Genomic DNA, 23,799 nt, shown 5'->3' on the forward strand with positions numbered 1-23,799 from the left:
GGGAAAAATGGAAAAAAAATGAATGAAAAGATGGGAAATTCACCAGAGAATTAGAATTTCTTTTTAAAAGTTTCAATAAGATGGAAAATTCTAGAACTGAAAAATATGAAAACAAACTAAAAACAAATAGGCTTAATGGCATATTGAATACAGGGAAAAGGTAAGTGAACTGGAAGAATACCCCAACCAAAACAGAGAAAAAATAATAGAAGTTACATTTTGTAAAAATATAAGACAGGGCTGGGGACATAGCTCAATTGGTAGAGTGCTTCCCTCAAATACACAAGACCCTGGATCAATCCTCAGCACCACACACACACAAAAAAAAGTATAAGAGACACAGTAAAAAGGCCTAGCATACATGGACCATCCACTCTTAGCTTAGAGACTGCTCTCCATCCTTCCTAAGGCCTGGTCTATATCCCCCAGCTGGTCCCTACCAGAGCTTGCTGACCCTGGGCTATATCCACCCATCCCACCCCTCCTGTTCCCTGGGCCTGCACCTGGCCCTCCTGGGACCTACTCCCTGGGTCCAAACACCAGTAAGAGCTGAGGTCAAATCCCCTTTCATCATCTCCTCAATGATGGTGGGGAAGCCTCTTCACCTCTCTGCTCCTAGTTTCCTCATTGGAGAAAGGGGGCTGATCACGCCCACCTTGCAGAGCTGCTGAGGACCAAGTGTGGCACGTGACAGGCAGGAAGTTCTCACAGAAGCAGCCCTTTGCCTCCCTCTCCTAGAGTCATGACTGTGTTCCCACCTCTGTATCCTCAGCCCAACCTGAGGTGCTGCTCTGCTGCTGCCCTTACAGCCTCATAGAGAGTTCGAGAGACTTGTGCAAAGTTGCACAGCAGTTTCTGATACAGCTGAGATGTGAATCCACCTGTGGGCACTGTCCCATCCCAGCCCCACTGACCTGAGTGCTCGGTCCAAAGTGAGGCCTGAGAAGTCGAAGAAACTGAGGTACTCCCCAGCCACCAGCCTGCTGAACTCGTTGCTGCAGGGAGAGTATGAGAAGTCAATTAGAAGCGGGGTCCATCCCAAGGATGACAGAACTACAGGGGGACTTGGCTTCAGAGTACCTGACCCACCCACCCACATCTCCCTACCCCTAGGCTGCCTCCCCTAGTGGCCAGTAGGCTTGTTGTTCAGCCTTGGGCTGGGAGATCAGGAGGGCTTCCTGGAGGAGGTGATGTCTCAGCCAACACTAAAAAGTGCTACCTGGGGCAAGGAGTGGGGGATGGGATGATGCCAAGTGTTCCCAAAGGAGGAAACTGCAAAACACGTCCAAGATGCTACGACAGGGATGTATGGCCAGAGCCTGGAGAGCAGGAATGGGGGAGGTAAGAGATGAGACAGGGAACAGGGCTGCAGCTCAAGGGAAATGATGTGATTCTGGGGGTCTGAAGCAGGGCAGTCAGATTCGTATTTTGGAACACTACCTGCTGAGTGGAGACCCCTGGTCTTGGACAACTTTCTAGTAGTCCAAGAAAGAGATGGGAGAGACGGGGAGAAGACTGAGGAGGCAGAGGCTGAGTGTGTGTGGTGCACACCTGTAATCCCAGCAGCTCAGGAGGCTGAGGCAGGAGGATCACAAGTTCAAAGCCAGCCCTAATCAACTCAAGACCCTGCCTCTAAATAAAATATTTAAAAGGGCTGGGGATGTGGCTTGGTGATAAAGTGCCCCTGGGTTCAATCCCTGGTACAAAAAAAAAAATTATGGAGGCAGAATCCACCAAAAAGGGAGATAGAATGGGGGTGTGGCATGACTAAAACAGTGAAGATGTCAGAGCTCAGGACAGGGACAGCGCTGAAAGGATCCCTGGGAGAGTCACTACTCCATGGTAGTTAATAATGATTTGCAGTGGGAGCTGAGCCCACAGGAGAAAAAGGTGCAGAGTCAGGGCAGCCAGCCCAAGGCAGAGCTCTGATGAAAGCCTCAGTTAAAGGTATAGAACAAAGAGAGAAGCAGTGAAGGAGATGGAGGAACACAGGCAGAGAAGAGGGAAGCGTTGTTCGGGAGACCACTGAAGAACGTGTCCCAAGACTGGAATGAGGGAACTCTTTGCCACCTGATTCTAATCAAGCCTCAAGCTCTCCCTCCTGTTAACAGGACCCGCAGGAAACAGAGGAACCTATGAAATAAACACCATGAGGATACCGCGTCCAAAAGGTGGAAATTTTTCCAGAACCACTGGCTCACTTTCTTCTACAAATATATAGCACATGGAAAAGGAAGGAGAAGCCAGGCTCGGTAGTGCACACTTGCAATCCCAGCGGCTAGTGAGACTGAGGCAGGAGGATCTTGAGTTCAAAGCCAGCCTCAGCAATTTAGTGAGGCCTAGAGCAACTCAGTGAGACCCCGTGTCTAAATAAAATGCAAAATAGGGCTGGGGATGGGGCTCAGCGGTCGAGTGCCCCAGAGTTCACTCCCAGGTACCATTAAAAAAAAAAAAAGGAAAAAGAAAAAGGAAGAGACTCTTGACTGCTGTAGATTAAACAACATTTAGAAATCACAGGGCCAGATGCAATGTGGCAGACCTCCTTTGGGTCCTAATTTGGACAAACCAACATTTTTAAGACACTCAGACAAAATTAAACATAAATCGAATTTAGAGATAATAAGGAATTTTTGCTATTTTTTTGCAATTATAATGGAATTATAATTACATAGAAAGACTCTGATCAGTTAGAGATATACATTAAAGTGCTTAAGGATCAAATAATGGAGTGTCTGAAATATATTTTAAAATATTCCAGCAAATGGAGGGAAAAAGCTGCAGGGTAGTAGATGAAATGAGAATTTTAAAATATTGATAACTTTAAAGCTGAGTAAAATGAGTATGTGAAGATTTAATATATTACTTTCTCTGCTTTTGTGTATGTTTGAAATTTCCACACTAAAAATAATACTTTAAAGAAATAAAAAGGAGGGCTGGGGCTGGGGCTCAGCGGCAGAGCGCTTGCCTAGCACATGTGAGACACTGGGTTGGGTCCTCATCACCGCATAAAAATAATAAAATAAAGGCATTGTGTCCATCTATAACTAAATATATATATATATATATATATATATATATATTTTTTTTTTTTTTAAAGAAGGAAGAAAGAAAGAAAGAAAAAAGAGTGATCCATGGTGTCGAAGCTGCTGAAGGTGAACTGGGGAGTGGTCACCAGTTTCAAAGACACCAGGTCACCAGTGACCTTGAAAAGAGAAGATTCCGAAGATGGGGGTGGTGAACCAATTTATAGGAGATGAGTGAGGAGGAGAAGAAGGGGAAGGTTAGATGCACCTAAGGGAGAAAACCTGAGAATGTGGGCTGTGAAGTTGGAGGAAGAGCTTTGCTTTGCTTTTGGGAGACAAATGCCCTTAAGTGCAGGTAAGCAGATGCCTAAAGAGGGAGTGGCAGAAAAGACAGGAGAGGGACTCATCACAGAAAGGGGACTGAAAGGCTGCCATGCATTCAGGGGAGTGGGGCCTACAACCCAGAAGGGAAGATGGGGGCATCTGAGTTGTGATTTCTAGGCTGGGGTTGTTGGGGGCCCAGTGTAGGCTGAGTGGAAGGGGAAGGAGCAAGAGGGAGGGGGAAGGAGCAAGAGGGAGGGGGAAGGACCTGGGGCCTAAGCCACCCCAAGGGCGAGCTCTGACTGGTGGCCGAGGGTCTGACTGTCTTCCTTAGCCTTTCGAGCAGCAAGCGGAAGCCAGGTCTGTTCTGCCCACCTCAGAGCCTTCCGTGGGCTGGGAGGCCTTCTGGACAGAAGGGTCAAAAGCTGGGGCCAGTGGGGTAAGGTGGCGCACGTCTGTAATTCCAATGGCTCTGGAGGCGGAGGCAGGAGGATCGTGAGTTCAAAACCAGCCTCAGCAAAAAAGTGGGACACTAAGCAACTCAGTGAGACCCTGTCTCTAAATAAAATACAAAATAGGGGATGTGGCTCAGTGGTTGAGTGACCCTGGCTTTAATCTCTGGTACCAAAAAAATGAATTAAAAAGCAGGGACCACACTGGTGAGACATGCGTGGGGCTGTGCCAGCCGACTTCCTCAGTCATAGCCCTTACTGTGCCCCAAGCTCTTCCCTTTGCACCCCAGGCTGAAGGCCAAGGCTTGAACTTGGGGGTTCCAGCCCCTTCAGCTGGTCCCAATAGACAGTAGGGCTTCATGAGGCTTGGGAACTCCCTCCTGAGCCCAGGTGTCTGGATATGTCCCCTGCCATTCCTCTCCCAGGTTCTCCTCTCTCCCTGGCCCCATTAGGTTGGCCACTAGCTCCTGACCAGCTGCTCTGTCCTCACTACCATTCATGATGACCCCATAACCACATCCCATATACTGCACCCCAGCCCCAAGGGAGCTGAGAGCAACAGCCCTGGCCCAAGCAGCCCAGAAAGGAAACAGATTTAGGGCGCGGCCAGGAATGAGGACAGTGGCAGGAGGAGGTGTCCTTGAGGGTGTTGGGAGCTCCTTGATACCAGCTACTCCTGAAAACAGTCACTGGCTGGAGAAGGTGACAGGTTTACATGGGGTAGGAGGGGTGGGAGGCCCACTCACTTCTTGCCCAGCTGCCTGGCCACATCACAGCGCTGGAAGCCCTCAAGGTGGTAGAGGCGGCGGGCCAGCCGGCGAGCAGCTTCGCTGACCCCCTGGCACCCGTTGGCCAGCGGGTCTGTGCTGCCAGGCTCCAGCCCCTCCGAGCTGCTCAGCTCTGAGTCCGAGTCTGACAGGCCATCTTTCAGGCTAGGATCACTGTAGATGGAGGAGGGAGATCAGAGGCCCCGGGGCAGAGGTCTGATGCAAGGCTAGAAGGAATCCCAGGTCTCTAAAAACCCACGCAAGGGCCAGAGCAGAGGAAGAAGCTCCACTGCAGCAGGAAAGAATCAAGTTAGATTTTCAAAAGAACCAACCCTTCAAAAGAAATCATTAGCTACTGCACATGCCCATGACACAGCTCCCTGATCTCCTACAAGCTGAGAAAACCTGAAGGGCAGAATGGAAACTCAGGGTGAGAATTCTGGATGCAGAGGATGGACAAGCCAGCCTTGGAGAGGACTCGTTGACTTTGGACACTGGTTCACCCAAATATGCTTTGTCCCCTCCAGGTTTCAGTATCTCCGTCTGTTCAAAGATGGAGCCCCAGCCCCAGCCCCAGCCCCAGCCCCAGCCCCAGGCCTGCCTCACCTGGCTGAGTTCAGCAACTTGTCTGTGTCCTCCTCATCTTCCTCCTCATCCCCGCCTGGACCCTGGGGCCCGTCTTCATGGAATCCATTGGGCACCGTTGTGAGAGACAGGCGGCTCAGGACGTTCTCTGAGCGGCTGCTAGAGATGGAGCGCCGCAGGGGGCTGCCCAGCTCCCCATCACCACCAGCTGCCCCCATGTCCCCCTCAGGCCCCATGTCCCCCACACCCATCCCAGCCCCTGGCTCAGGGCTGTCACGGGCCCTCTGCTGGATGAGGGGGGTGAGGGGGGCCTCGAAGCTGACGCAGCTGTCACTCTCATCTGTGAGGCTCAGGACATCCAGGGAGTCAAGGCTGCTGTACTGGGTGCCCCGCAGCAGCTCTGACTCCAGAATCTTCTCAAAGGTGGCACTGAAGCCATCCCGCACATCTGGCTCCCCGGTGCCATCCAGCCTGTGGGATGCAAGGACCCAGTCACCATCCTGCCCAGGGGTACGCCACACAGGGGTTGGTGGCTGGGAGCTCCCTGGGAGCAGGGCAGGCATGGGTTGTGTTCTGCTGATTTTTCTTTCAGCCAAAACTTACTGAGCACTAGGGGCTCAAGGCTGGGATGGGGATTGGGAATACAGGAGCATAAGGGACAGATGTGGTCCTGACCCTCAGGGCCTGACCAGCAACCTGGATCACAGTAGGCCTCCGATATTTCTCTAAATAAGTGACTATGAGGTCTCGTCCCCCAGCCTGGCCTGGGTGGCTGCTCCTCTGAGTTCCCAGAGCAATGTGGACAGCTCCCTGTCACAACTAGTGTCATACTAGGTCATCATTTTGCTGTTCTCACAGCCTAGGAGGTTCTTAGCTCAGCCAACCACTCTACTCTCAGGGCTTGCCTTTATGTCGCTCCCTGGGTAATACAGAGGGGAACAGGCCCACACCATGCTGGCCCCTTCTCTCCATTCCCTATCCTCAGGGATCCCTGCTGTCACCCTAGCCCTTATCAGTATGTAGTATTGTGTTTGTTTTCCAGCTTACTGTATGTTCCCTCAGCTCCACACTCCCCAAACCAAAGCGTCCTAGACTTTGGTCTGCCTAGAAAGGACACCTCTGTCAGGAGTGTGCTGAGTACTAGTTACATCCAAATAAGACACAGCCATGCCAGGAATGGTGGCCCATGCCTGTCATCCCAGCAGCTTGGGAGGCTGAGGCAGGAGGATCGAGTTCAAAGCCAGCCTCAGCAACTTAGCAAGGCTCTAAGCACCTCAGTGAGACCCTGTCTCTAAATAAAATACAAAAATAGGGCTGGGGATGTGGCTTAGTGGTAGAGCACCCCTGAGTTCAATCCCCCATACAAAAAGAGAGAGAGAGAGAGAGAGAGAGAGACGTGCCCTTGAGAGACTCTCAGCCATTGTCAGAGCCACAAATGGTACCCCCCCATCTCCCACCTGCTCATGTAACAGAGCAGACCTGAGGAATGGCCCTGATGGAGGCTTGAAAACCATCAGCAAATTTCCAAACCTCCATCTGCACCCACCCTTAGTCATCCCAAATTAGTAAGTCACCTGAATATGAACAGTGTGCTCCCAGGCTCCTGCCAACCCCTGCTAGCTTCAGTGGCTGTCCTAGGCCCTCTGTGGATGCAACCTGCAGCTATGCACACCTAGTTCACACGGGCTCGCAGACCCACGTACTGTACTCACATGCCAACCCAGACCTAAAGACACTTCTCCCCGACGTCCACTACAGGCCCAAACACACACCCACAAGTGCACAGGCCAGACACCAACACCCCCACTCACAACCACACAGCCCATGCATGTCAACATACTCACACATGCCCATGCATACACCCCTGTGTAGGCCAGGCACACACACACCTGCACACTTGCCTCTTCTGGACAGAGACTACAGCTGTGCTCACCAAGCCTTCTCTTCTCAGCTCTCTTCTCAGCCCTCGTTGGTGCCTTCTAGACTTTCCTATGCCCAATCCCCACCCTCCTCCCAATGGCACCCCAAGACTGCAAGTCTTGCCACCTCCTATTGAGGATAACGGAAATGAGGCTACAACTCCAGGAAGCAGGACTGAAGTGGAATCCCGGTAGAACTTTCTGATGGCAACCTCAGATGAGGGTGACTGAGAAGGCTACCTCACAAAGCCTGCTTTTCTGGGGCCAGCTGCAGGACTGGCAGATTCTCATCTGCAGAAAGTCGAGGCATGGCCCAGATGACCTTCACATCAAAGCTTGTTTTTTTATCTCAGGGGTACTCAACCGCTGAGCCACATCCCCAGCCCCATTTTGTATTTTATTTAGAAAGAGGGTCTCACTGAGTTGTTAAGCACCTCGCCCTTGCTGAGGCTGGCTTTGAACTTATGATCTTCCTGTATCAGCCTCCCAAGCCACTGGGATTACAGGTGTGTGCCACTGCACCTGGCACAACAAAGCATTTTATTAAATTTATTTCTATGTGGTGCTGAGAATTGAACCCAGTGCCTCACACATGCTAGGCAAGCGCTCTACCACTGAGTCACAACCCCAGCCCATCAAAGCATTTTGAAAGGAATTGGAACTCAAATGCCAGCCTAGGATGGAGGGAGTAAAATCCTTGCACCTGACAAAATCAGCTCGTGATGACTTGCAGGGCTAAGGGCTGGGGGTACAATAAACCTGCTAGCCTTTGAATTCCCACTCATGACCCTATCCTCCCCAAACATCCAGAAGGTGGACAAAATAGGGATATGAGAGTCCCATCTTATGTATGATAAAAACAGGGACCAGAAAAATAAGGGGCTAGGCACAGGCCACATAGGACTGGAGCTGCCTAACATGGTAAGCCTCCAACCCAAGACACCCACTTACCCCAGCTGAGGGTCCTCAGTGTCTGCACAGAGGCTCCTGGGGATGTCCTCCCCCTCCACCAGCTCACCAACCCTCCAGGGCCTAGACTCTGTTGAATCTTCTAGAATGTTCGTATCTGGCCCCAGGGTTAGGCCATTGGTGAGGGAGAGGCCCAGGCTGATGGCAGACAGAGCCTCATCTGGGTCCTCTGTGGGCTCCTCAGTATCCTCCAGGGTTCCCCTCTCCTCGTGCACTGGGCTGCTGAGGCGGCTGCTCAGTTCCTCACTGGCTGCCATTCCATTCTGGACCCCAGGTTCCTCCTCAGGTGCCAGGCTGGGGTCCCAAGTGGCACCGCCTTCCTCAGGCAGTGAGGATGGGAGCTTATCCTCCTCCATGGCAGCCACTGCTTCCATCCTGTCCCAGCTGCTCCTGGGACTCCAGTAGACCTGGCAGAAGACAGAGAGATGAGGTCAGAGTCTGTCAGACAGGCAGGGATCAGGGGATCCAAAGCCCTGCAGTTTTACCGGTACAGCCTGCCTGGGGGCAGGAGGGTGGTCATGATGATCTCAGGACCCTTCCAGCTGGAGTCTGGGCTCAGGTCAGGGCCCCCTCACTGCCCTGCCTAGGCCAGGCCCTCTCACTGTCCCCTGACCCCTGTGTCAATCCCTTGTGCCTCAGTTCCTGTCTTCCCTGTTACCTCCTCTGTCTGTGGTGCCCTCCAGAATTCACCAAAGTCCCCCAGTGAAGATCCAGGTAGGGAGGAGCTGGGCCCTGGCAGCACCTCCTGCAGGCCCCTCCATTCCTGCTGGCTGACAGGTCCCCGGCGCTTGTTCCAGGGGCCAGAGATGAGGGAATCTTTAGAGTTAGAGGAGAGAACTGGGCTGGAGGCTACCCTTATGGGGCATTAGGAGAGGAAGCAAGGAAGTCAACAGAAGTGCAGTTCAGTCAGCTCAGTCAGAGGTGGGTCCACCCCAGGGAAGCCAAAGCGGATCTTAGAGACATCAGCCATAGGAGGCCCAGAGTGAGGCGCTGTCCAGGGTGCTGGGCGAGTGCAGCGCCACCTGAGAGCCTTAGGGAGACCAGGCTGCCTCTGTAGTGCCCAGCACTCTGGCTGTGCCAGGAGGGAGGAGGAAAAGATTTGGGGTTCCCCTCCACATCCAGATCCCCACCACAGCTCGCCAGGCTTGAGGAGGGACTCAGAGGAAGCCCCTGGGGAGCACTGTGGAGAGAGCATGGCGAGGCGGGTCAGGCCCCACTCTGCCCAACTTTCTGTGTGGCCTTGTGTCAGTCTAGGCCAGGCCTCCTGACTGCACTGGCCAGGCCAGCCCCACTCCCCTCTGCCTTGTATTGGGTCTGTTTCTCTTTTGTGAAATGAGGAGACCCCTTTTGTGCTCCATCTCTATCCCTCCCCCATTTACAATGGCTAGGAGCCAACCCAGGTTTCCCAACCGCTGGGAAGGGCAGAGGTTGTATGCAAAGAGCTGTGGTCCAGCTCACCCCCCTTCCACTCTCTGCCCCAGGCCCCACCTAGTCTAGGTAGCCACCCACAGTCACCTCTTTGGTGTGGGGAGGGGGGAAACCAGTGACTCCAAATGCCCTGAGAGCTGCAAAAAGCAGGAATCCAGGGCATTGTTCCTGTTTCTGGCTGGGCCACCTTCTTCCTCCCCTCCATAGGCCTTGGTTACCCCCACTCTCCTCTGAGAAGGGCTGCTGGGTCCAGGAGAGGCTTCAGGAGGAGAGGAGTGGGTCCTCTTTCTGGGCTGCAACAGAACAAGCTGCCGGGCAGCTACAAGGACATGAGACCCAAACTTCCTGTACCTGCTTCTTCAGAATTCTCACCTGAGGACGACATTAAAATACAGAGTCTACCCCAGACTCTGAACAGACTCTACAGGACAGAGATGGCAAACTGTTATTCTATAATGAGGCAAGTGTGGGAAACATGGGTTAAACTCCAGGAGGACTTCCCTCTTAAAGAAGATGAGCCCAGAGAGGAAGGTGGATCTACTTCTAGGGGGACTTCTAGGTCCTTGAAGAAAGATCAGCTAGGACAAAATTAATTTAATCCTGGGTTTGCAAACATGGAGAAAAAGAGGACAGGTCAGACAGACCTGCGGCCCCAGCCCACCCACCCTGATCATCACCTTTAGAGTTTAGACCACTGCATGAGAATAAGATTTTTTTTTAAGTCCACATATTTAAAAAAAAAAATCTGAAAGCAAGGCTCAGGTTCCAAACTATCTGAGCCTTGATCCTAGGACACCAGGGACCCTGGGGGCTCAGCACTGTCTTTCTGGTCTGCCCTACATCCCCGCCACCGCTGTTGCTATTTCGATCTGTTCCCTCTGGTTGTGTACCCAGAGGAGGGAGAACAGGAGGACGGGAGGTCACCTCCTCAACTTAGTCTCCAGGGGGTGGGGGGTGGCATTTAAAAAGAAATGAAGAGAGAGGGGGCCTGTTGGCCTGCTGCCTGAATCTTAGTCTAGCCCTCTGGCCTGCTTTCCAGCCCCGGGCCAGGTGAGCGCTGGTCTGAGGCATGAGGTTGGAGCCTGATCCCACCCAAGGCTTGAAAGTATAAGTGGCTTCGCTTGATGCTCAATCTCCACCAGCCCAAAAGTCAGGGCTGTAGATAAATCAAGGACCCCTTGGGAGATCCCTGTGCTACCCCCCAACTTTCAGCAGCTTCCTCAAGCTAGCTGCATCCCTACCTTCCCTGCCATGTCCTCCTACAGCTGGGAGCAGAATGGAGGTTCTGCCAGCACCGGGCACTGGGCCGCATGCTTGGTTTCTGGGTGGGCAGACAAGGGGCAGCATTGAGCTCTATTCTGGGCGGGGGGCCCAGAGTCCCTGCCAGGGCAGAGGGCCAGCTGAGTCCAGAAGAGCTGAGCCAGGACCCCCTTTCTTACTGAGCCTCAGGAAGGGTGCATAAGTGGTAAGATTCAGAGCAGAGGTATAAAACAACGCCCCAAAGCCTCACTTGGAACAGCTATGTACCCCGTTCATCATTGCCCCATCTGGCCTTTGTGAAGCCATCTGCAGAATGGGACCGTTTGCCCCTCCTCCCCCAGAGTTGGTGAAGGAACCTAAGGTGACAAACGCTGAGCAATCTGAGGTTTAAGGATCTGAGGTCAAGGATGAAAGGCAACCAGGCTCTACTCTTTCCACCACCACATTTAACAAATGGGGAGACTGAGGCACAGGATCCAGGAAGGCTTCAGGAGAGCACACGGTGAGTAGCTGCCTCCAGAACCTGTAGCCTCCCTCTGCTGCCCGAGGTTGGAGGTGCAGGATGAGCCATCATTTCCAGGCCCCCTATCAGGCCCTCTCATGAAATCAAGGGCCCGTATTCTCAACCCAGAGAGAAGGCCTGAAGCACTGACCCTGCCCACCTCCAGCCCCACTGGCAAGAGTAAGGGAGAGGGTACTGCTGGGCCCTGGGCATTCATCCCAAGGAGATGACTGCAAATGACAGGCTGCCAGTGGCCAAGATCCCTGCAGCTTCTCTCAGCCTGATCCAGGGCCCTTTCCAGGCAGGAGCTCCTACTACCCACAGTCCTTGGGATGACCTTGGGTTCAGCAGCCTCTTTTTCAGCACCAGGCAAGATAAGGACCATGATGATAGAGGAACCCTGGCTGGGCTAGGGCTGACAGCTGAGCCAAGCACTTTCTGGGTCTCAGTTGCTCCTAAGACAACCCTGTGGCCCTCGCCACTCTCCCCACAGCAGCTGGAGTGCTCTATGAAAACACAAATGACATCACATGCCCGCCTCTTTCATAACCCTCTCATGCTTCCCATCACCCTAAGATTAGAATCCAGTCCCCCCCAGCATGGCCTAAAAAGGCCCTGCCTGAGCTGTCTGCTGTCTCTCCTCATTCCCTTCAGCCACCCTGGCCTTCTTTCTCTCCTTGAGCTCATTCCCACCACAGGGCCTTTGCACCAACTATACCCTTGACCTAGAAGGTTCTTTCCTTATATCTTTAAGTGACTGCTTTTTCTACCATCCCAGGCTCAACTCCAATGCTGCCTCCTCAAAGAGGCCATCTCTGACCACCTAGCACACTCTCACACTCCACCCTGAGGCATCAGAGCACCAAGCAGAATTGAACTCCCTTTGCTGTCTGCTTATGTCCTGCTCATCTCCCTGACACTGAGAAGCAAGTTCATGAGAGTGGGGACCTGTCATGTTCATAGCTGTCTCTCCATAGCCTCATACCATGTGTGACATACAGTAGGCACCTTATAAATATTTGTTGAATGGATACCCTGGAATTATCATCACCCCCATCTTTGGCAGAGGTTCAGGAGCATGCTCAGAGTCACAAAGTTGGAAAATGACAAGGCTGAGAGTCTGCTTGGAACACTAGACTATTATAGGGATAATCTTATGGTCCCTTCCATGGTCTAAGCCAGGGACACTGGGAAGCCCAAGTGGAGGTAGGTCCTAGCAGGAAGGCTCCAGGTGGCACTGCAAGACACAGAGGCAAGCGTATGTGCACAGGTGCCCGTGCGCTTGTCTCTGAGCAATGTGGACATTCGTGTGCTCTTACGCACATGCGCACACACACTAACACATGGAGGGAGGTAGACGGACACATAGGACAATCCTCTGGGTGACAAAGTGGGGATAAGCAGCCTCCAGGCCTACAGGCAAAGTTAAGGCAGCTAGACCAACATCACTGGGTCAAAAATCCTTCTGCTTTGGGAGAATCTGGGGCCAGGGAAGGGATAACCCAGAGAGTCAGGCTGGGGTGGCATTGGAGAAAACAGGACCCACACTGACCATCCCCATACACAGTGGCAGCACGGGATTGAGGCTGGGGGTGCAGACCACTTGGTGGAAATGGGGACACCAGGGCAGAGCTGGGACGGGGGCTCTGGAGCTGTTTTCCCAACAGGCAAAACCTAAGCTTACAGGAGTCCAGGGCTGCTTAGCCTGGGAAGAGCATGTAGAAGAGGCTGGGGTCAGAGAGCACTGCTCTGGAACATCGGTGTGGAGGTAAGGCCGAGACCACTGATGTCGCAGGGAGACAGACTACTGGTTTAGCCTCTAATTTGCTAAAGGAGCTCAGAAAAATGAAAATGAGACCTTCTTTGATCTCATTTTCCCCACCTGTGTCAGAGATTCTGAACCATTCCCACATCTGGGGTCTCTCTCAGCATCTGATAGAGATGAGGACCCTGCCCCAGATGGACTCTCACATATATGCACAGCATTCTGAGACTGTTTGAGAGGCTCATAGATCTCGAAAGCCCATTTATAGGCTCTGGGCATGAGCCCCAACCTGGACAATCCCCAAGAACCTTCCATCTCTGACACTGGAGGTGCAGAGAGCTTCACAAGGGTTCCCTGACCAAAAAAAGAAAAAGAAACAAAGGAAGAAAAAGAAAAGTAAGAAACCTTTCACTTCTGAATCATTCTCTGCCCCTGGGAACCTACTCTTACCACCCCCCTGACCCTGCTGCCTTTCCCCCAAATTCTTCCTGAACTAACTGGCTCCCTAACTCATCTAGATTTTAGCAATTAGCTGGGATCTTCACACACTCATGAACTCACAAGGGCACACACAGGGACACTCACACAAGCCAATCAATGCAAACAGCTGGCCTATAGGAAATGCTCAGGACAGACCCTGGCCAGCCATACCCGTGAGCCTGGGGCTTGAGCTGGCCCGGGGCTTGAGCTGGCCCAGGCCCGAGCACTCCGGCTCCATCAAAAGCTGCTGGATCACTGAGCATGTGCAGCGAAAAACTGCCTGGAAGATCCCTGGGTCAATTCCCCGGATCACACAGCTCATCATGCTCCCCCGCAGCCTCTGCTAACCAATTCTTCCTATCATCCCAGAGCTCCAGGCATGCCCCCAGGCCCAGGTCAGTCTGAACTTGTACCTCTTCAACATCCCAGCTCCCCAGGGAGGAAGGAGCCCAAAATAACTGGAGGGGATGTCCACCCAGAAGTCTCAGGAACTTCTCTGTTTCCGCAGGCCAAAGTGGCCCTAACCCTCCTAACCCATTTGGTCTTTCCCAGATTGAATCACCTTGTATGACAACAAGTGCCTCAGACTGAGACAGTCCAGGAAAGTGGGTCAGGACACAAACTGCACACTCAGAAAGACCTGCTTCGAATCCCAGCTTTGCTACCCACAAGCTATTTGACCTCAGGAAAGTTGCTCAAATCTCTGAGCCTCAGTGTCCTCCTCCATAAAATGGGACATACAAACAGTACATGCCTTGCAGGGCTGCTATGAGGACAAAATGAGAGGGTGTATGTGTGGTGCTCAGGGACAGGTATACCTTCCAGAACCCTCTCAGAGCTTCAGAGGAACTAGCTGGCTGCCTTATCCCCTGGCTGGGATGCCCAGAAGAGCAACACAGAACACAGGCCATTCAGCCTCACAGTCATTTGTCCCCTGATGGTTGTCAGAGTGGGTTCTGAAGCAAGAATTTCAGAGGCTCAGCCTGAAGGTAGAGGCACAGAAAGACTATTGTGGGGTCATGGGGAGGGATATACAGAGGATCCCACCCTTTCCTGAGGCAGAGGAGGACCCTACAGTCCTGAATCCACTGACATTCCCACTTAAATGTCAATCTCTCCATCTTAAGGCACGGGAACCATACCATGTGTCAGGAAAGAGCCAGAAAACTGGGCCTCCCTTAAAAGTGCCCATCCCCTTCAGGTGGTGCCCATTAGGAATTATTAATGAGCCCAGCACCTTTCTTTCTCTTGGTTTGGCCACCAGGGAAGCAGACTTTGCTTGGGATGTGAGGGCAGAGAAGAGCTCTCCGCTCTCATGGTTGGGCAGGCAGAGGTCCCCTGGGCTGGGTGCACTTTCGCATCTTCCTGTGCCTTCCAGCCTGCTGGGACTCTAGAGGCTCGCTCTGCAAAGGTCATTCCTTGACATCTAGTTTGCTTCTCTCCCGACCTCTCAGCCAATTGGCACCCTCATTTGCTTAGCATTTGCATACATCTGCATGCTGGTTTGGAGAGCCCTTCACACTAATGAAATCCACAGTGTACGCTGTCAAAACCCAAATCACATCACGTCTATAGTTGGCGACTCCGCTCCCTGCTGACCTCCCTCCAGGGTGAACCCCAGCTATCTGGAATCATTCAAAGGCTGCCCTGATTAAGGGAGTCCACACCAGACTGACCACTGCTCTACCTCCCATGAACTTCTGGGGGTGTCTGGAACTTGCCTTGCTTCTAGAGCCCACAGGTGACCCAGAGCCTGTGGGCTGAGAGTCAGCTCCAAGAACTACAGTGGACTGACCAGGTGCAAGTCCTGCCAACCAAGCAGGGGTCAGTCTCTGGGAGCCCAGGGGCCTCAGTCTCTGGGCCACCTCCACTCAGTCAGCTTCAATAGCCAAGAGAAATGAACCAAGAAGCCCCTCCTCCCCTCCCTCTGCCCAGTGTTCACATTCCTCACTTTCCAGATCCTCCCACGAAGGAGCCAGGCACTCGACGTGCACCCTTAAAACCAGTTCCTCAGATCTTCATGTGGTCTGCCCACAGCCCCCAAAGGAAGCCCTCTCCCTCCAGGCCTCCTCCCTCTCACCTTCCTCCCCAGCCCTCCTCTTGCTCTTCATTGTGTAGCTTCTCTTAACCTTCCCTGGCCAGTCCTTCTGGTCCCCTCCCTCCTTCCCTCTGCTTCCCTGTCTTCTCCTATCTATGCTTTAGGATTTCACTTCAGGCTCTCACAAGTTGTACCCTCTTGGATGGAAATATCACAGCACTGCGGAGCACAGTGGCACACACCTGTGATCCTGGCAACTTGGGAGGCCAAGGCAGGAGGAGCACAGGCTCAGGGACAGCCTCAGCAAAACCCTGTTTCAAATTTTTAAAAATAAAATTAAAGAGGCTGGGGATGTAGCTCAGTGGTAGAGCCCCCCTGGGTTCAATCCGCAGTACCAAAAGGAAAAAAATTTTCACAGTATGTGGCACAGTATGTGTGCAGGGGCTGAGCTGGACCAGGTGTTGGGCGAGAGCCAGGAAACTGGGCCTCCTCACTCACCAAAGCCCTCTGAGGGGACAATGAGGCACTAGTAAAGCCTCACCCTTTGATGGGCAATGTATAGGGCAGTAGAAAGGAGAAATCAAGAGCCTGGAACAACTAGAATGACATGAGAAAAGGAAAAGGCTGGGTGGAGAGCTGGGCTGTAGCTCAGTGGCAGAGCACTTGCCTAGCATGTGTGAGGCACTGGGTTCGATCCTTAGCACCGCATAAAAATAAACAAATAAGATGGAGGCGTTCTGTACAAAAACATTTTTAAAAGATTAAAAAAAAAAAGTCTGGTGGGACAGGTCTGGGGAGGAGGATGGGGAGATCAGCTTTGGACAAGTTGAGCTGGAGGTGTCTGGTGGATTCCAAGGCTGAGAGGTGGAACCGCCTCCTGAAGCCCAGGGAAGAGGTGGAGTCTTGGGATATGAATGAGGGGGCTGGCAGCATATAGGTGGCACTTAAAGCGGCAGGACTGGATGAGATCCACATGATGGGGAAGACAGCTGTGCAGGGCTGAGTCCTGGGACACTCCTGGATCACCCGGGGAGGAAGAGAGGAACCAACAATGGAAGCTGAGAAGGAGCAACCTGTCAGGTGGGAAAAGAACAGGAGAATGAGGTCCTGGATGTCTAGGAGAGTGTATCAAAGAAGAGAGAGACCGAAGGTGTCAAATGCTGGAGAAGAGCACTGAGAACTGGCCTCTGTGCCACTACATGGAGGTCATGGAGTGGAGTGCAGGGGCAAAGCCAACCAAAGCACAGTCAGGGGGAGTGGGCAGAGAGGACGTGGAGACAGGAGTCTAGACAACCCTTCCAAGGAGCTTCACTGGAAAGGAAAGAGAGATGCGGTGGTGCTGTGGAGAAGACAGGGGAACAAGGTCTTAAGCCAAGAGAAAAAAACAACAGGATACCTGCTAATGGAATGATCTAGTAGGGATTGGGGAGGGGGACTGACGAGGCCAGAAGGGACACTTGCTGAAACAACATGCCTAAGGAGACAAGAGGACAGGCGAAATCTAGTGAATGAGTAGAGAGGGATGACCTTAGCCAGGAGCAGGGACGCTGCACCACAGGGGCAGGAGAAGGGTAGGACAGCAAGTGCAGAAGTAGGTAGGTGAGTGCACATAGCACTGGGGTCTGGAGAAGTTCTAATTGCTTCTACTTTCTCAAAAGTGTCAGCTAAAAGGGAGGATCAGAAAGGAGAGGTTGGGTGGAGGGCAGGAGAGAAAGTGTGATAATAGCCAAGTGATGGAACCAGCCTAGGTTCCTGCCAAGAGTCAAAAGGGCAGAAAATATAGCAGGGGCTGGGGCTGGGGCTCAGAGCGCTCGCCTAGCACGTGTGAGGCCCTGGGTTGGATCCTCAGCACCACATAAAAATAAATAAATAAAATAAAGGCATTGTGTCAATCTACAACTAAAAATATTTTTTAAAAAGAAAATATGGCATGCACACACACACAGCACGCACACACACAAAAAAAAATAGTTTTAGCCATAAACAAGAAGGAAAATGTATCTTCTGCAAGAAAATGGATAAAACCAAAGGACATCACAGTAAGTGAAATAAAGTCAAAGGTTGTATGTTCTCTCTCCTATGTGGAAGCTGGAGAGAAAAAGGGAATCTTGTGAAGATAGAAGGGAGACCAGTAAAGGATAGGGATCAGGGAGGGGAAAGGGGAGGTACTGGGGAATTAAATTGACCAATTACATTATGTGCATGCACAACCATATCACAATGAATCCTACGTTTGTGTGTAATTATAATGCACCAATAAAAATGTTTTTAAAAGAAGAGAAAATATGAAATAGCCATTAGCATCAGAAGAGGTGATGAACTCGGGACCTGTGGCATGAGTGCTGGATGGCACCAATGGCCCATCTGAATCCACAGGGTTGGGCTTAAAGTTGGGGTGATGGATTTCCTCAGCCCCATCCAGTTGCACACCTTGGGCTGGAGTAGGCCAGGGGTGGAGTAGGCCAAGTGCTGGTCTAACCAGGTTGGGTTTTGCCAAGCCAGTATGAAGAAGCAAAATGAAGGAAGGGAGTTGGAATCTACAGGGGAGGGACTTTTCCTGACTGACAGGCAGTTGCCTCTAGCTGGCCCTGAGGCCTGCACAAGTCTTGCCCCTGATGGCACCTGGAAGCCTACCATCTGCTCCTGCTGTGGGAGGGAGTGGCCTTCCTCTGCCCTCATCTCAAAATTGAACTTCTGAGAACTTCTGGCCACAGGCACCACTAACACCAGGGAAAAGAGCCTCCCTCACAGTTTCTCTGACCTGGAAGACACCTCAGACCTCACATGCCCCAAACTGCTTCCTCCATCAGCCTTCCCAAGCCACTGCACCGCGGCTCTTCCTGTCTGCTCCCCGTCCTCTAGCTGGACACTAGGGCCATCTACCCACCTCCCAACCCCTCCTTACTCCACCCCATCCCACCAGGGCCACCCAAGCACACAACTCCCTCCCTCAGCTACACACCCAGCGGCTCTTCTGGGCCCAGGCATCCTGTGTTGACAGCATGCTGGTTTCTTTCCCACCAATTCCACTCTACCTCTACTCGAGTACTCAAAAAGGCCCTCCACTCGGCTCTGTAAAACCCTGCAGTGGCTCCCAGTGCCCTTGGGGGAAAGGTCAACTGCTGCCCACATTCCAGGCCATCTCTGGCTGCACCCCCTTCCTGTCTTGCACCCCATGCCCTCTCCCTTCACCACCCATCACTCCTTTTTTCTGTGCCGCCCCTCTCCCTAATCAATAGCACCTGCGTGGGCTGAGGCTCACCCACCCCAACCCGAGGTTATGAGCTGCGTAAGGGCCCATCGGAGTCTGGAATCTCCATTCTCCAATGCCTGGTCTGAAGTAGGGCTTCAGTCAGTTTGGGGGGTTTGAATGAGCAGGTGGGTAGAGCTTCTGGAATTAGAGAAGGGGGAGGAATTGAAACAAAGAGACTCCTCAGTCAAGTAGCCTAACTGAACACAAACCCTTACAGGACAACCTAAGAACAATACCTCCTGCCGTGTGGTATTTCGAAGACACATATCACGTAGGGGATGTGCTTGCCCAAAATGTTCAACCTGAATCTAATCAAGATCAAGCATGAAGACAAATCCAGAATGTGGGCTATTTCATAAAACTTCAAAATTAACAATGTCATAAAAAAATTTTAAAAAATCAGGTTATTATTCCAGATCAAAACAGACATGATAACTAAATGCAATGTATGCTCCTTAATTGATAATTTAAAAAGAGAGAGAGAGAGAGAGAGAGAGAGAGCTATAAAAGACATTACTGGGACAAATAGAGAAAGTTGAATATGGATTACATATTAGTCAAACTGAATCCTTACTAAATTTATTACGTCTGATAATAGCATATTACAGTCATTTTGCCTGTAATCCCAGCAGCTTGGCAGAGTGAGGCAGGAGGATCTTGAGTTCAAAGCCAGCCTCAGCAACTTAATAAGGCCCTAAGCAACTCAGTGAGACCCTATCTCCAAATAAAATACAAAAAATGGCTGGGGTGGAGCCGGGGTTGTGGCTCAGTGGTAGAGTGCTTTCCTAGCATGCATGAGGCACTGGGTTCGATCCCCAGCACCACATAAAAATAAGCAAATAAAATAAATGTAAAAAAAAAAAAATTGGACTAAAAAAAGGGGGTGGGGCTGGGGAATGTGGCTCAGTGGTCGAGTGCCCCTGAGTTCAATCCCAGTACCAAAAAAACAAAATAGTATAACCATTTTGGTAGATAAATGCCTTCATCTCAGGAAGTTCATGCTGAAGTATTTTGGGTAAAGTGTTACAATGTCTGCAACTTACTCTTTTTTTAAATATTTTTTAGATGTTGATGAACCTTTATTTTATTCATTTCTTTGTATGTGGTGCTGAGAATCAAACCCAGTGCCTCACACATGCTAGGCAAGGGCTCTGCCACTGAGCCACAACCCCAGCCCTGCAACTTAATCTTGAGAGAGAGGGAGGGAGAATATGGCAAAATGTTAGTGACTGGCAAATCTAGGTCTCTAGGTGAAGGGTGTAGGTGGGTATTCATTGTACTATCAGGTGTGACAAGATAAAAAGTAAGGTGGGAAAAGGAAGGAGGTGCAGGGAGACACTCCAAAGAGAGATGCTGATGGCAGGGGTATGAGGCGAGGCAGAGGATATTCACCCCGCTGAGCAGGCCACAGACTTCTGGTAAGCTGGGCCATGGACCTGCCTCAGCTGGACACTGGAGTCACCCAGGTCAAGTAGGCACACCCCTAGAGCAGCTCACTACCTAAAGGGGACTAGACTCCAGGAAGCAGATGCCCCTATGAGGGAACCCACATGAGTGACAAGGGCTCTAAGGAAACAGTCAGTCATGAGGAAGACCAGCAAGGCAGCCCTCAGCTGGGGCAGGGACATGGACCCCTCCCCACCTATGCCAAGCTGTGGCATGGAGCCAGGTCTAGCCTCAGGCCCACCCCTCCCCCAAACACCCACCCTTAAACACCCCTCTAGGGGCGACAGCCTGAGTGTATCCTCCCATGTGAGAAGCCAGGCTAAATATGGAGCCCCAGACATAAGATGCCGCTCAAAACAGATTTTCCTGGAAAAGACCATCTGGCAAAGGAGGTCTAGAGCGTCATCTGTCACAAGAGGCAGCAGCAATCTCCTGAAATTTGACATCCGGAATGGGAGTGCCTTCACCCCACCTCCCTAGGAGACCCCAATTTGGTGCCTCAAATTCCCCCAAGGTCACCCCCTTTCCCAGTTGATGAGGCACTCAGACCCACCTCCCTCCTAAGTTGTATCTCCAAGGAAGAAGAGAAGGGGCACAAGTTTGAGCATTAGAAAGTTCTTCCCAGGGGCAAATCTGGCCTCTGCCACTTATTTACCAGGCAACTTTGAATAGGCAACTTCTCCAGAGCTCCAACATCCTTTCCCACAAAATGGGAGTAGTGGCAGTGCCCCCCTCTACAGGCTGCTGTGTGTTGGACAGCACCTAGCACAGTGGTGGCGCTTAATAGGTGGAAGCTGGACAGTGTGGCTTCCTTGGGCCCTCTCTTTCAGTCCTGTACACAGCAAGATGTCATTCTTTTCAGCTAGCTTTGCACCCTCCTTTCAGAGAAGACCCTGGGAGGCACCAAGGGTTCTGCCCAAGGAGTCTGCACCCACCACATAGCTGCCAGATCAGGGCATGCAGCAGGAGGGACACCTCTCAGTCTACCACAGGAAATCCCTGGCACTACAAGGTACAAATCACCTAAGCACAGAGACTTCAGCACTGCAAGAGGCAGCAGTTGGGGAGGCTTTCCAAAGACACCCCCGCCATCCTTCCACCTTTACCTGGGCCCGCACCCACAGACTCACCCCTATGTGTGGGAACCCTCTGAGGGTTCTAACCACACCGGATGGGCCTGCCATGTTCCAAAAGGACCAAACTTTGTAGTAGGTAGCCCCACTCAAAAGCCACTGTCCCCCACTGTATATTGAGAGGAAGGGACTTTGGTGAGGGCAGGTCTCTCCTCCAGAGACATGAAGAAGCAGGGAGAGAATTGGCCCATTTTACTGATTCAGAGAACTCTGGGCCATAGAACCTGTAGCTTCCCTGGTACAGAGTTCCTAACTTCCCAGGGGAGGGACTGAAAGAAGAACTGTATCTGACCAGGGTCAGCAGTTGGACTTGGAGGTGGTCCCAATGCCCCTTACTCACTATCCCTTGAGCTGCCTGAATAGTCCCCATTAAGTAGCTCTTGTCTGGAGCTCCTGGGTCTAAAGGAAGGAGCTGGAGAACCCAGGAAAATTCAAATGCCTCTTCCTACAAGACCCAAGCTGCCCATCTGTGCTGGCCAAACCCTGGCCCTCTCCGGAGTCCCCATCAAGCTCAGCCTGGTTTATCCTGAGCCCAAGAGTCTTGAACCCTCTTCCATTGTGACTGCTGCATCTACCCCCAGTTCTCTTCCTAGGCCCCACAAAATGGCCCTAAGACAAAGGGGTGGGCATAGGGGGGGTCCATCTGTGCAGAAACAATACCCCGGGTTCTCATTCCCAGGAGCTCCCAGATCCTTCAGGAACAGAAGGAATCTGAATTCCTCCTCCTAGGAGAGAGCCAACTGGGCAGGGTGGTCCCCACATCTGGACTGCCTGCCCCACCCAGACCTAGCAGCCGGCTCCAAGGACCCCTCCCTCACTGCTGCTGCCACAGCCATTGTGGGCCTCCTCGGTCTTCCCTGCTGCCTGCCACGCCCCCACGCTAGCCCCTGCTCTAGCGGCAGAGCTGGGGAGGCCTGGCGGCCAAGCTCGGCTGTCAAAGTTAGGAAACTGGAAACAGAAATAAATCCTCAAAGCTGCTCGGTTGGGAAGGTGGCTGCTGGCAGGCCCCGTCACCCAACACCCGGATCATGGGCCACCAAACTGCCACTGGCACCCCATCAATGCACACATTTACACTCAGATTATACAAAAGGGGGAGGGGGATCAGGAGGCAGAACCCGGGAGACAATCGGGCTGGCCAACCCTCCCTGCAGCCTGGGCTGGGGCTCTTAGCAGCGCCCCCACTCCCTGGCCCAGTCCCGGCCATCTCGGGCTTCCTCTCTCGGCCCCATCTCCATGACAACCGTATCCTTCGGATGCTCCAGCCGCCACGGAATTGATCTCGAAATGTAGCTTTGTTAGCAGACCCTAGCAGGCACAGAGGGCGGAGGGCGGCTCCCGCCACCCAGCATGCGTGCCCCTCCCCACCCCTCAGCGCCCGCTCCGGTCCCCAGTTCGGCCCCGAGAGGGGAGGGGCGGGGTCCCGGAGCACGCGGGCTCTGGGGACAAGGTGGCCCCGCGGCCCCACTCACCGCTCCCGGTCCCAGTCGCTGGGTCCGCCTCTCACGGCGGGGCCATGCGGAGGCCGCCAGTGGACGACCGTCCCGCTCCGCGGCCGCCTGTCGGAGCTCCCAGCTCCCGCTTCTGTCTCTTCAGGTGCTGGAGCCGCGGCTGTGGAGAAGCTAAGCAGAGATGGGGGGACCCACGGCAGGAGGGAGGGAACGAGGAGAGGGGAGGGAGGGAGGAGAGGGGAGGGAGGGAGGAGAGGGAAGGGCGGGGAAGGGCGGGGGGGACTGCAGGAGGGCGCAGAGCCGGGAGGTGACAGCGGCCACCCGGCTGGTCCGTCCGCGGCGCCTGGGCACCAAGCGCTCGACCTTGTGCCGGGGGGTGGGGGGGGGGGGCCTGGCTGGGGAGGGCGCGACCAACCCAGTCCCGCACAGCGCCGCGCTGGGCCCTTTAAGAAAGAGGGGGAGGGGACCGCAGCGAGGTTCCGCCCCCTCCTAGCCCCGCCGGGCCCCGCTGTCCCCAACCCCCGGAGCAGACCTAACCACCACCCCCTCGACAGGCCCTCCAGCCTCAGACCCTGAGACAGTGTGGCCTGTCCTGCCCCTCTCCAGGTGAAGCAGGGGACAGGCCATTGCCCTCCCCCGGGGGTCCGTTCATCGACTGACTCCTGCCCTCCATCCTTCCCCCCATCCTTCCACCCTGGAACTCACAAGGGAGGAGTGAGGAGTGTGGGGGTAAGGTGGAGGATCTCAGAAAGGAAAATTGAGCCCTTGAGACCTGCCAGAACACACGGAGCTAGAAACAGACCTGGAGCATGGGGTGACAAGGGGAGTTGGGGACAGAGCTGGAGGGGAGGGGCAGAAGAGAGACAAAGGAGAGAGACCCTGAGGGAAGTGGGGGGTGAGGAATGGCCAACCTAGTATGCAAGTCCGGGTGCCAGATCAGGGGACACTAAACTAGGCAGATAGAAGGTGATATGGAGAGAGTGCTCTGGGCTGTGGACACCACAAAC

At 53.0% G+C, this 23,799-nt stretch overlaps 1 protein-coding gene across 2 annotated transcripts in view; it reads right to left on the bottom strand.

The window, feature by feature from the left end:
* The window catches only part of Psd2 (pleckstrin and Sec7 domain containing 2), a 44,464-nt gene extending 21,464 nt beyond the window's left edge, over positions 1–23,000 (bottom strand). For both annotated transcript variants that reach the window (XM_046460392.2, XM_058584288.1), the window contains exons 1-5: positions 22,814–23,000; positions 8,019–8,443; positions 5,170–5,619; positions 4,543–4,737; positions 915–995 (exon numbers count right to left, since the gene is read on the bottom strand). In XM_046460392.2, the coding sequence (XP_046316348.2) occupies positions 915–995; positions 4,543–4,737; positions 5,170–5,619; positions 8,019–8,410 (1,118 nt within the window). In that variant the 5' untranslated portion in view covers positions 8,411–8,443; positions 22,814–23,000. The remainder of the gene's footprint in view (positions 1–914; positions 996–4,542; positions 4,738–5,169; positions 5,620–8,018; positions 8,444–22,813) is intronic.
* Positions 23,001–23,799: the final 799 nt, after the last annotated feature.

Source organism: Marmota monax, unplaced genomic scaffold (assembly GCF_021218885.2).
Source record: "Marmota monax isolate L192 unplaced genomic scaffold, Marmota_monax_Labrador192_F-V1.1 WCK01_AAM20220418_F8-fsc00006, whole genome shotgun sequence".
In the NCBI taxonomy this organism is placed as follows: Eukaryota; Metazoa; Chordata; class Mammalia; order Rodentia; family Sciuridae; genus Marmota; species Marmota monax.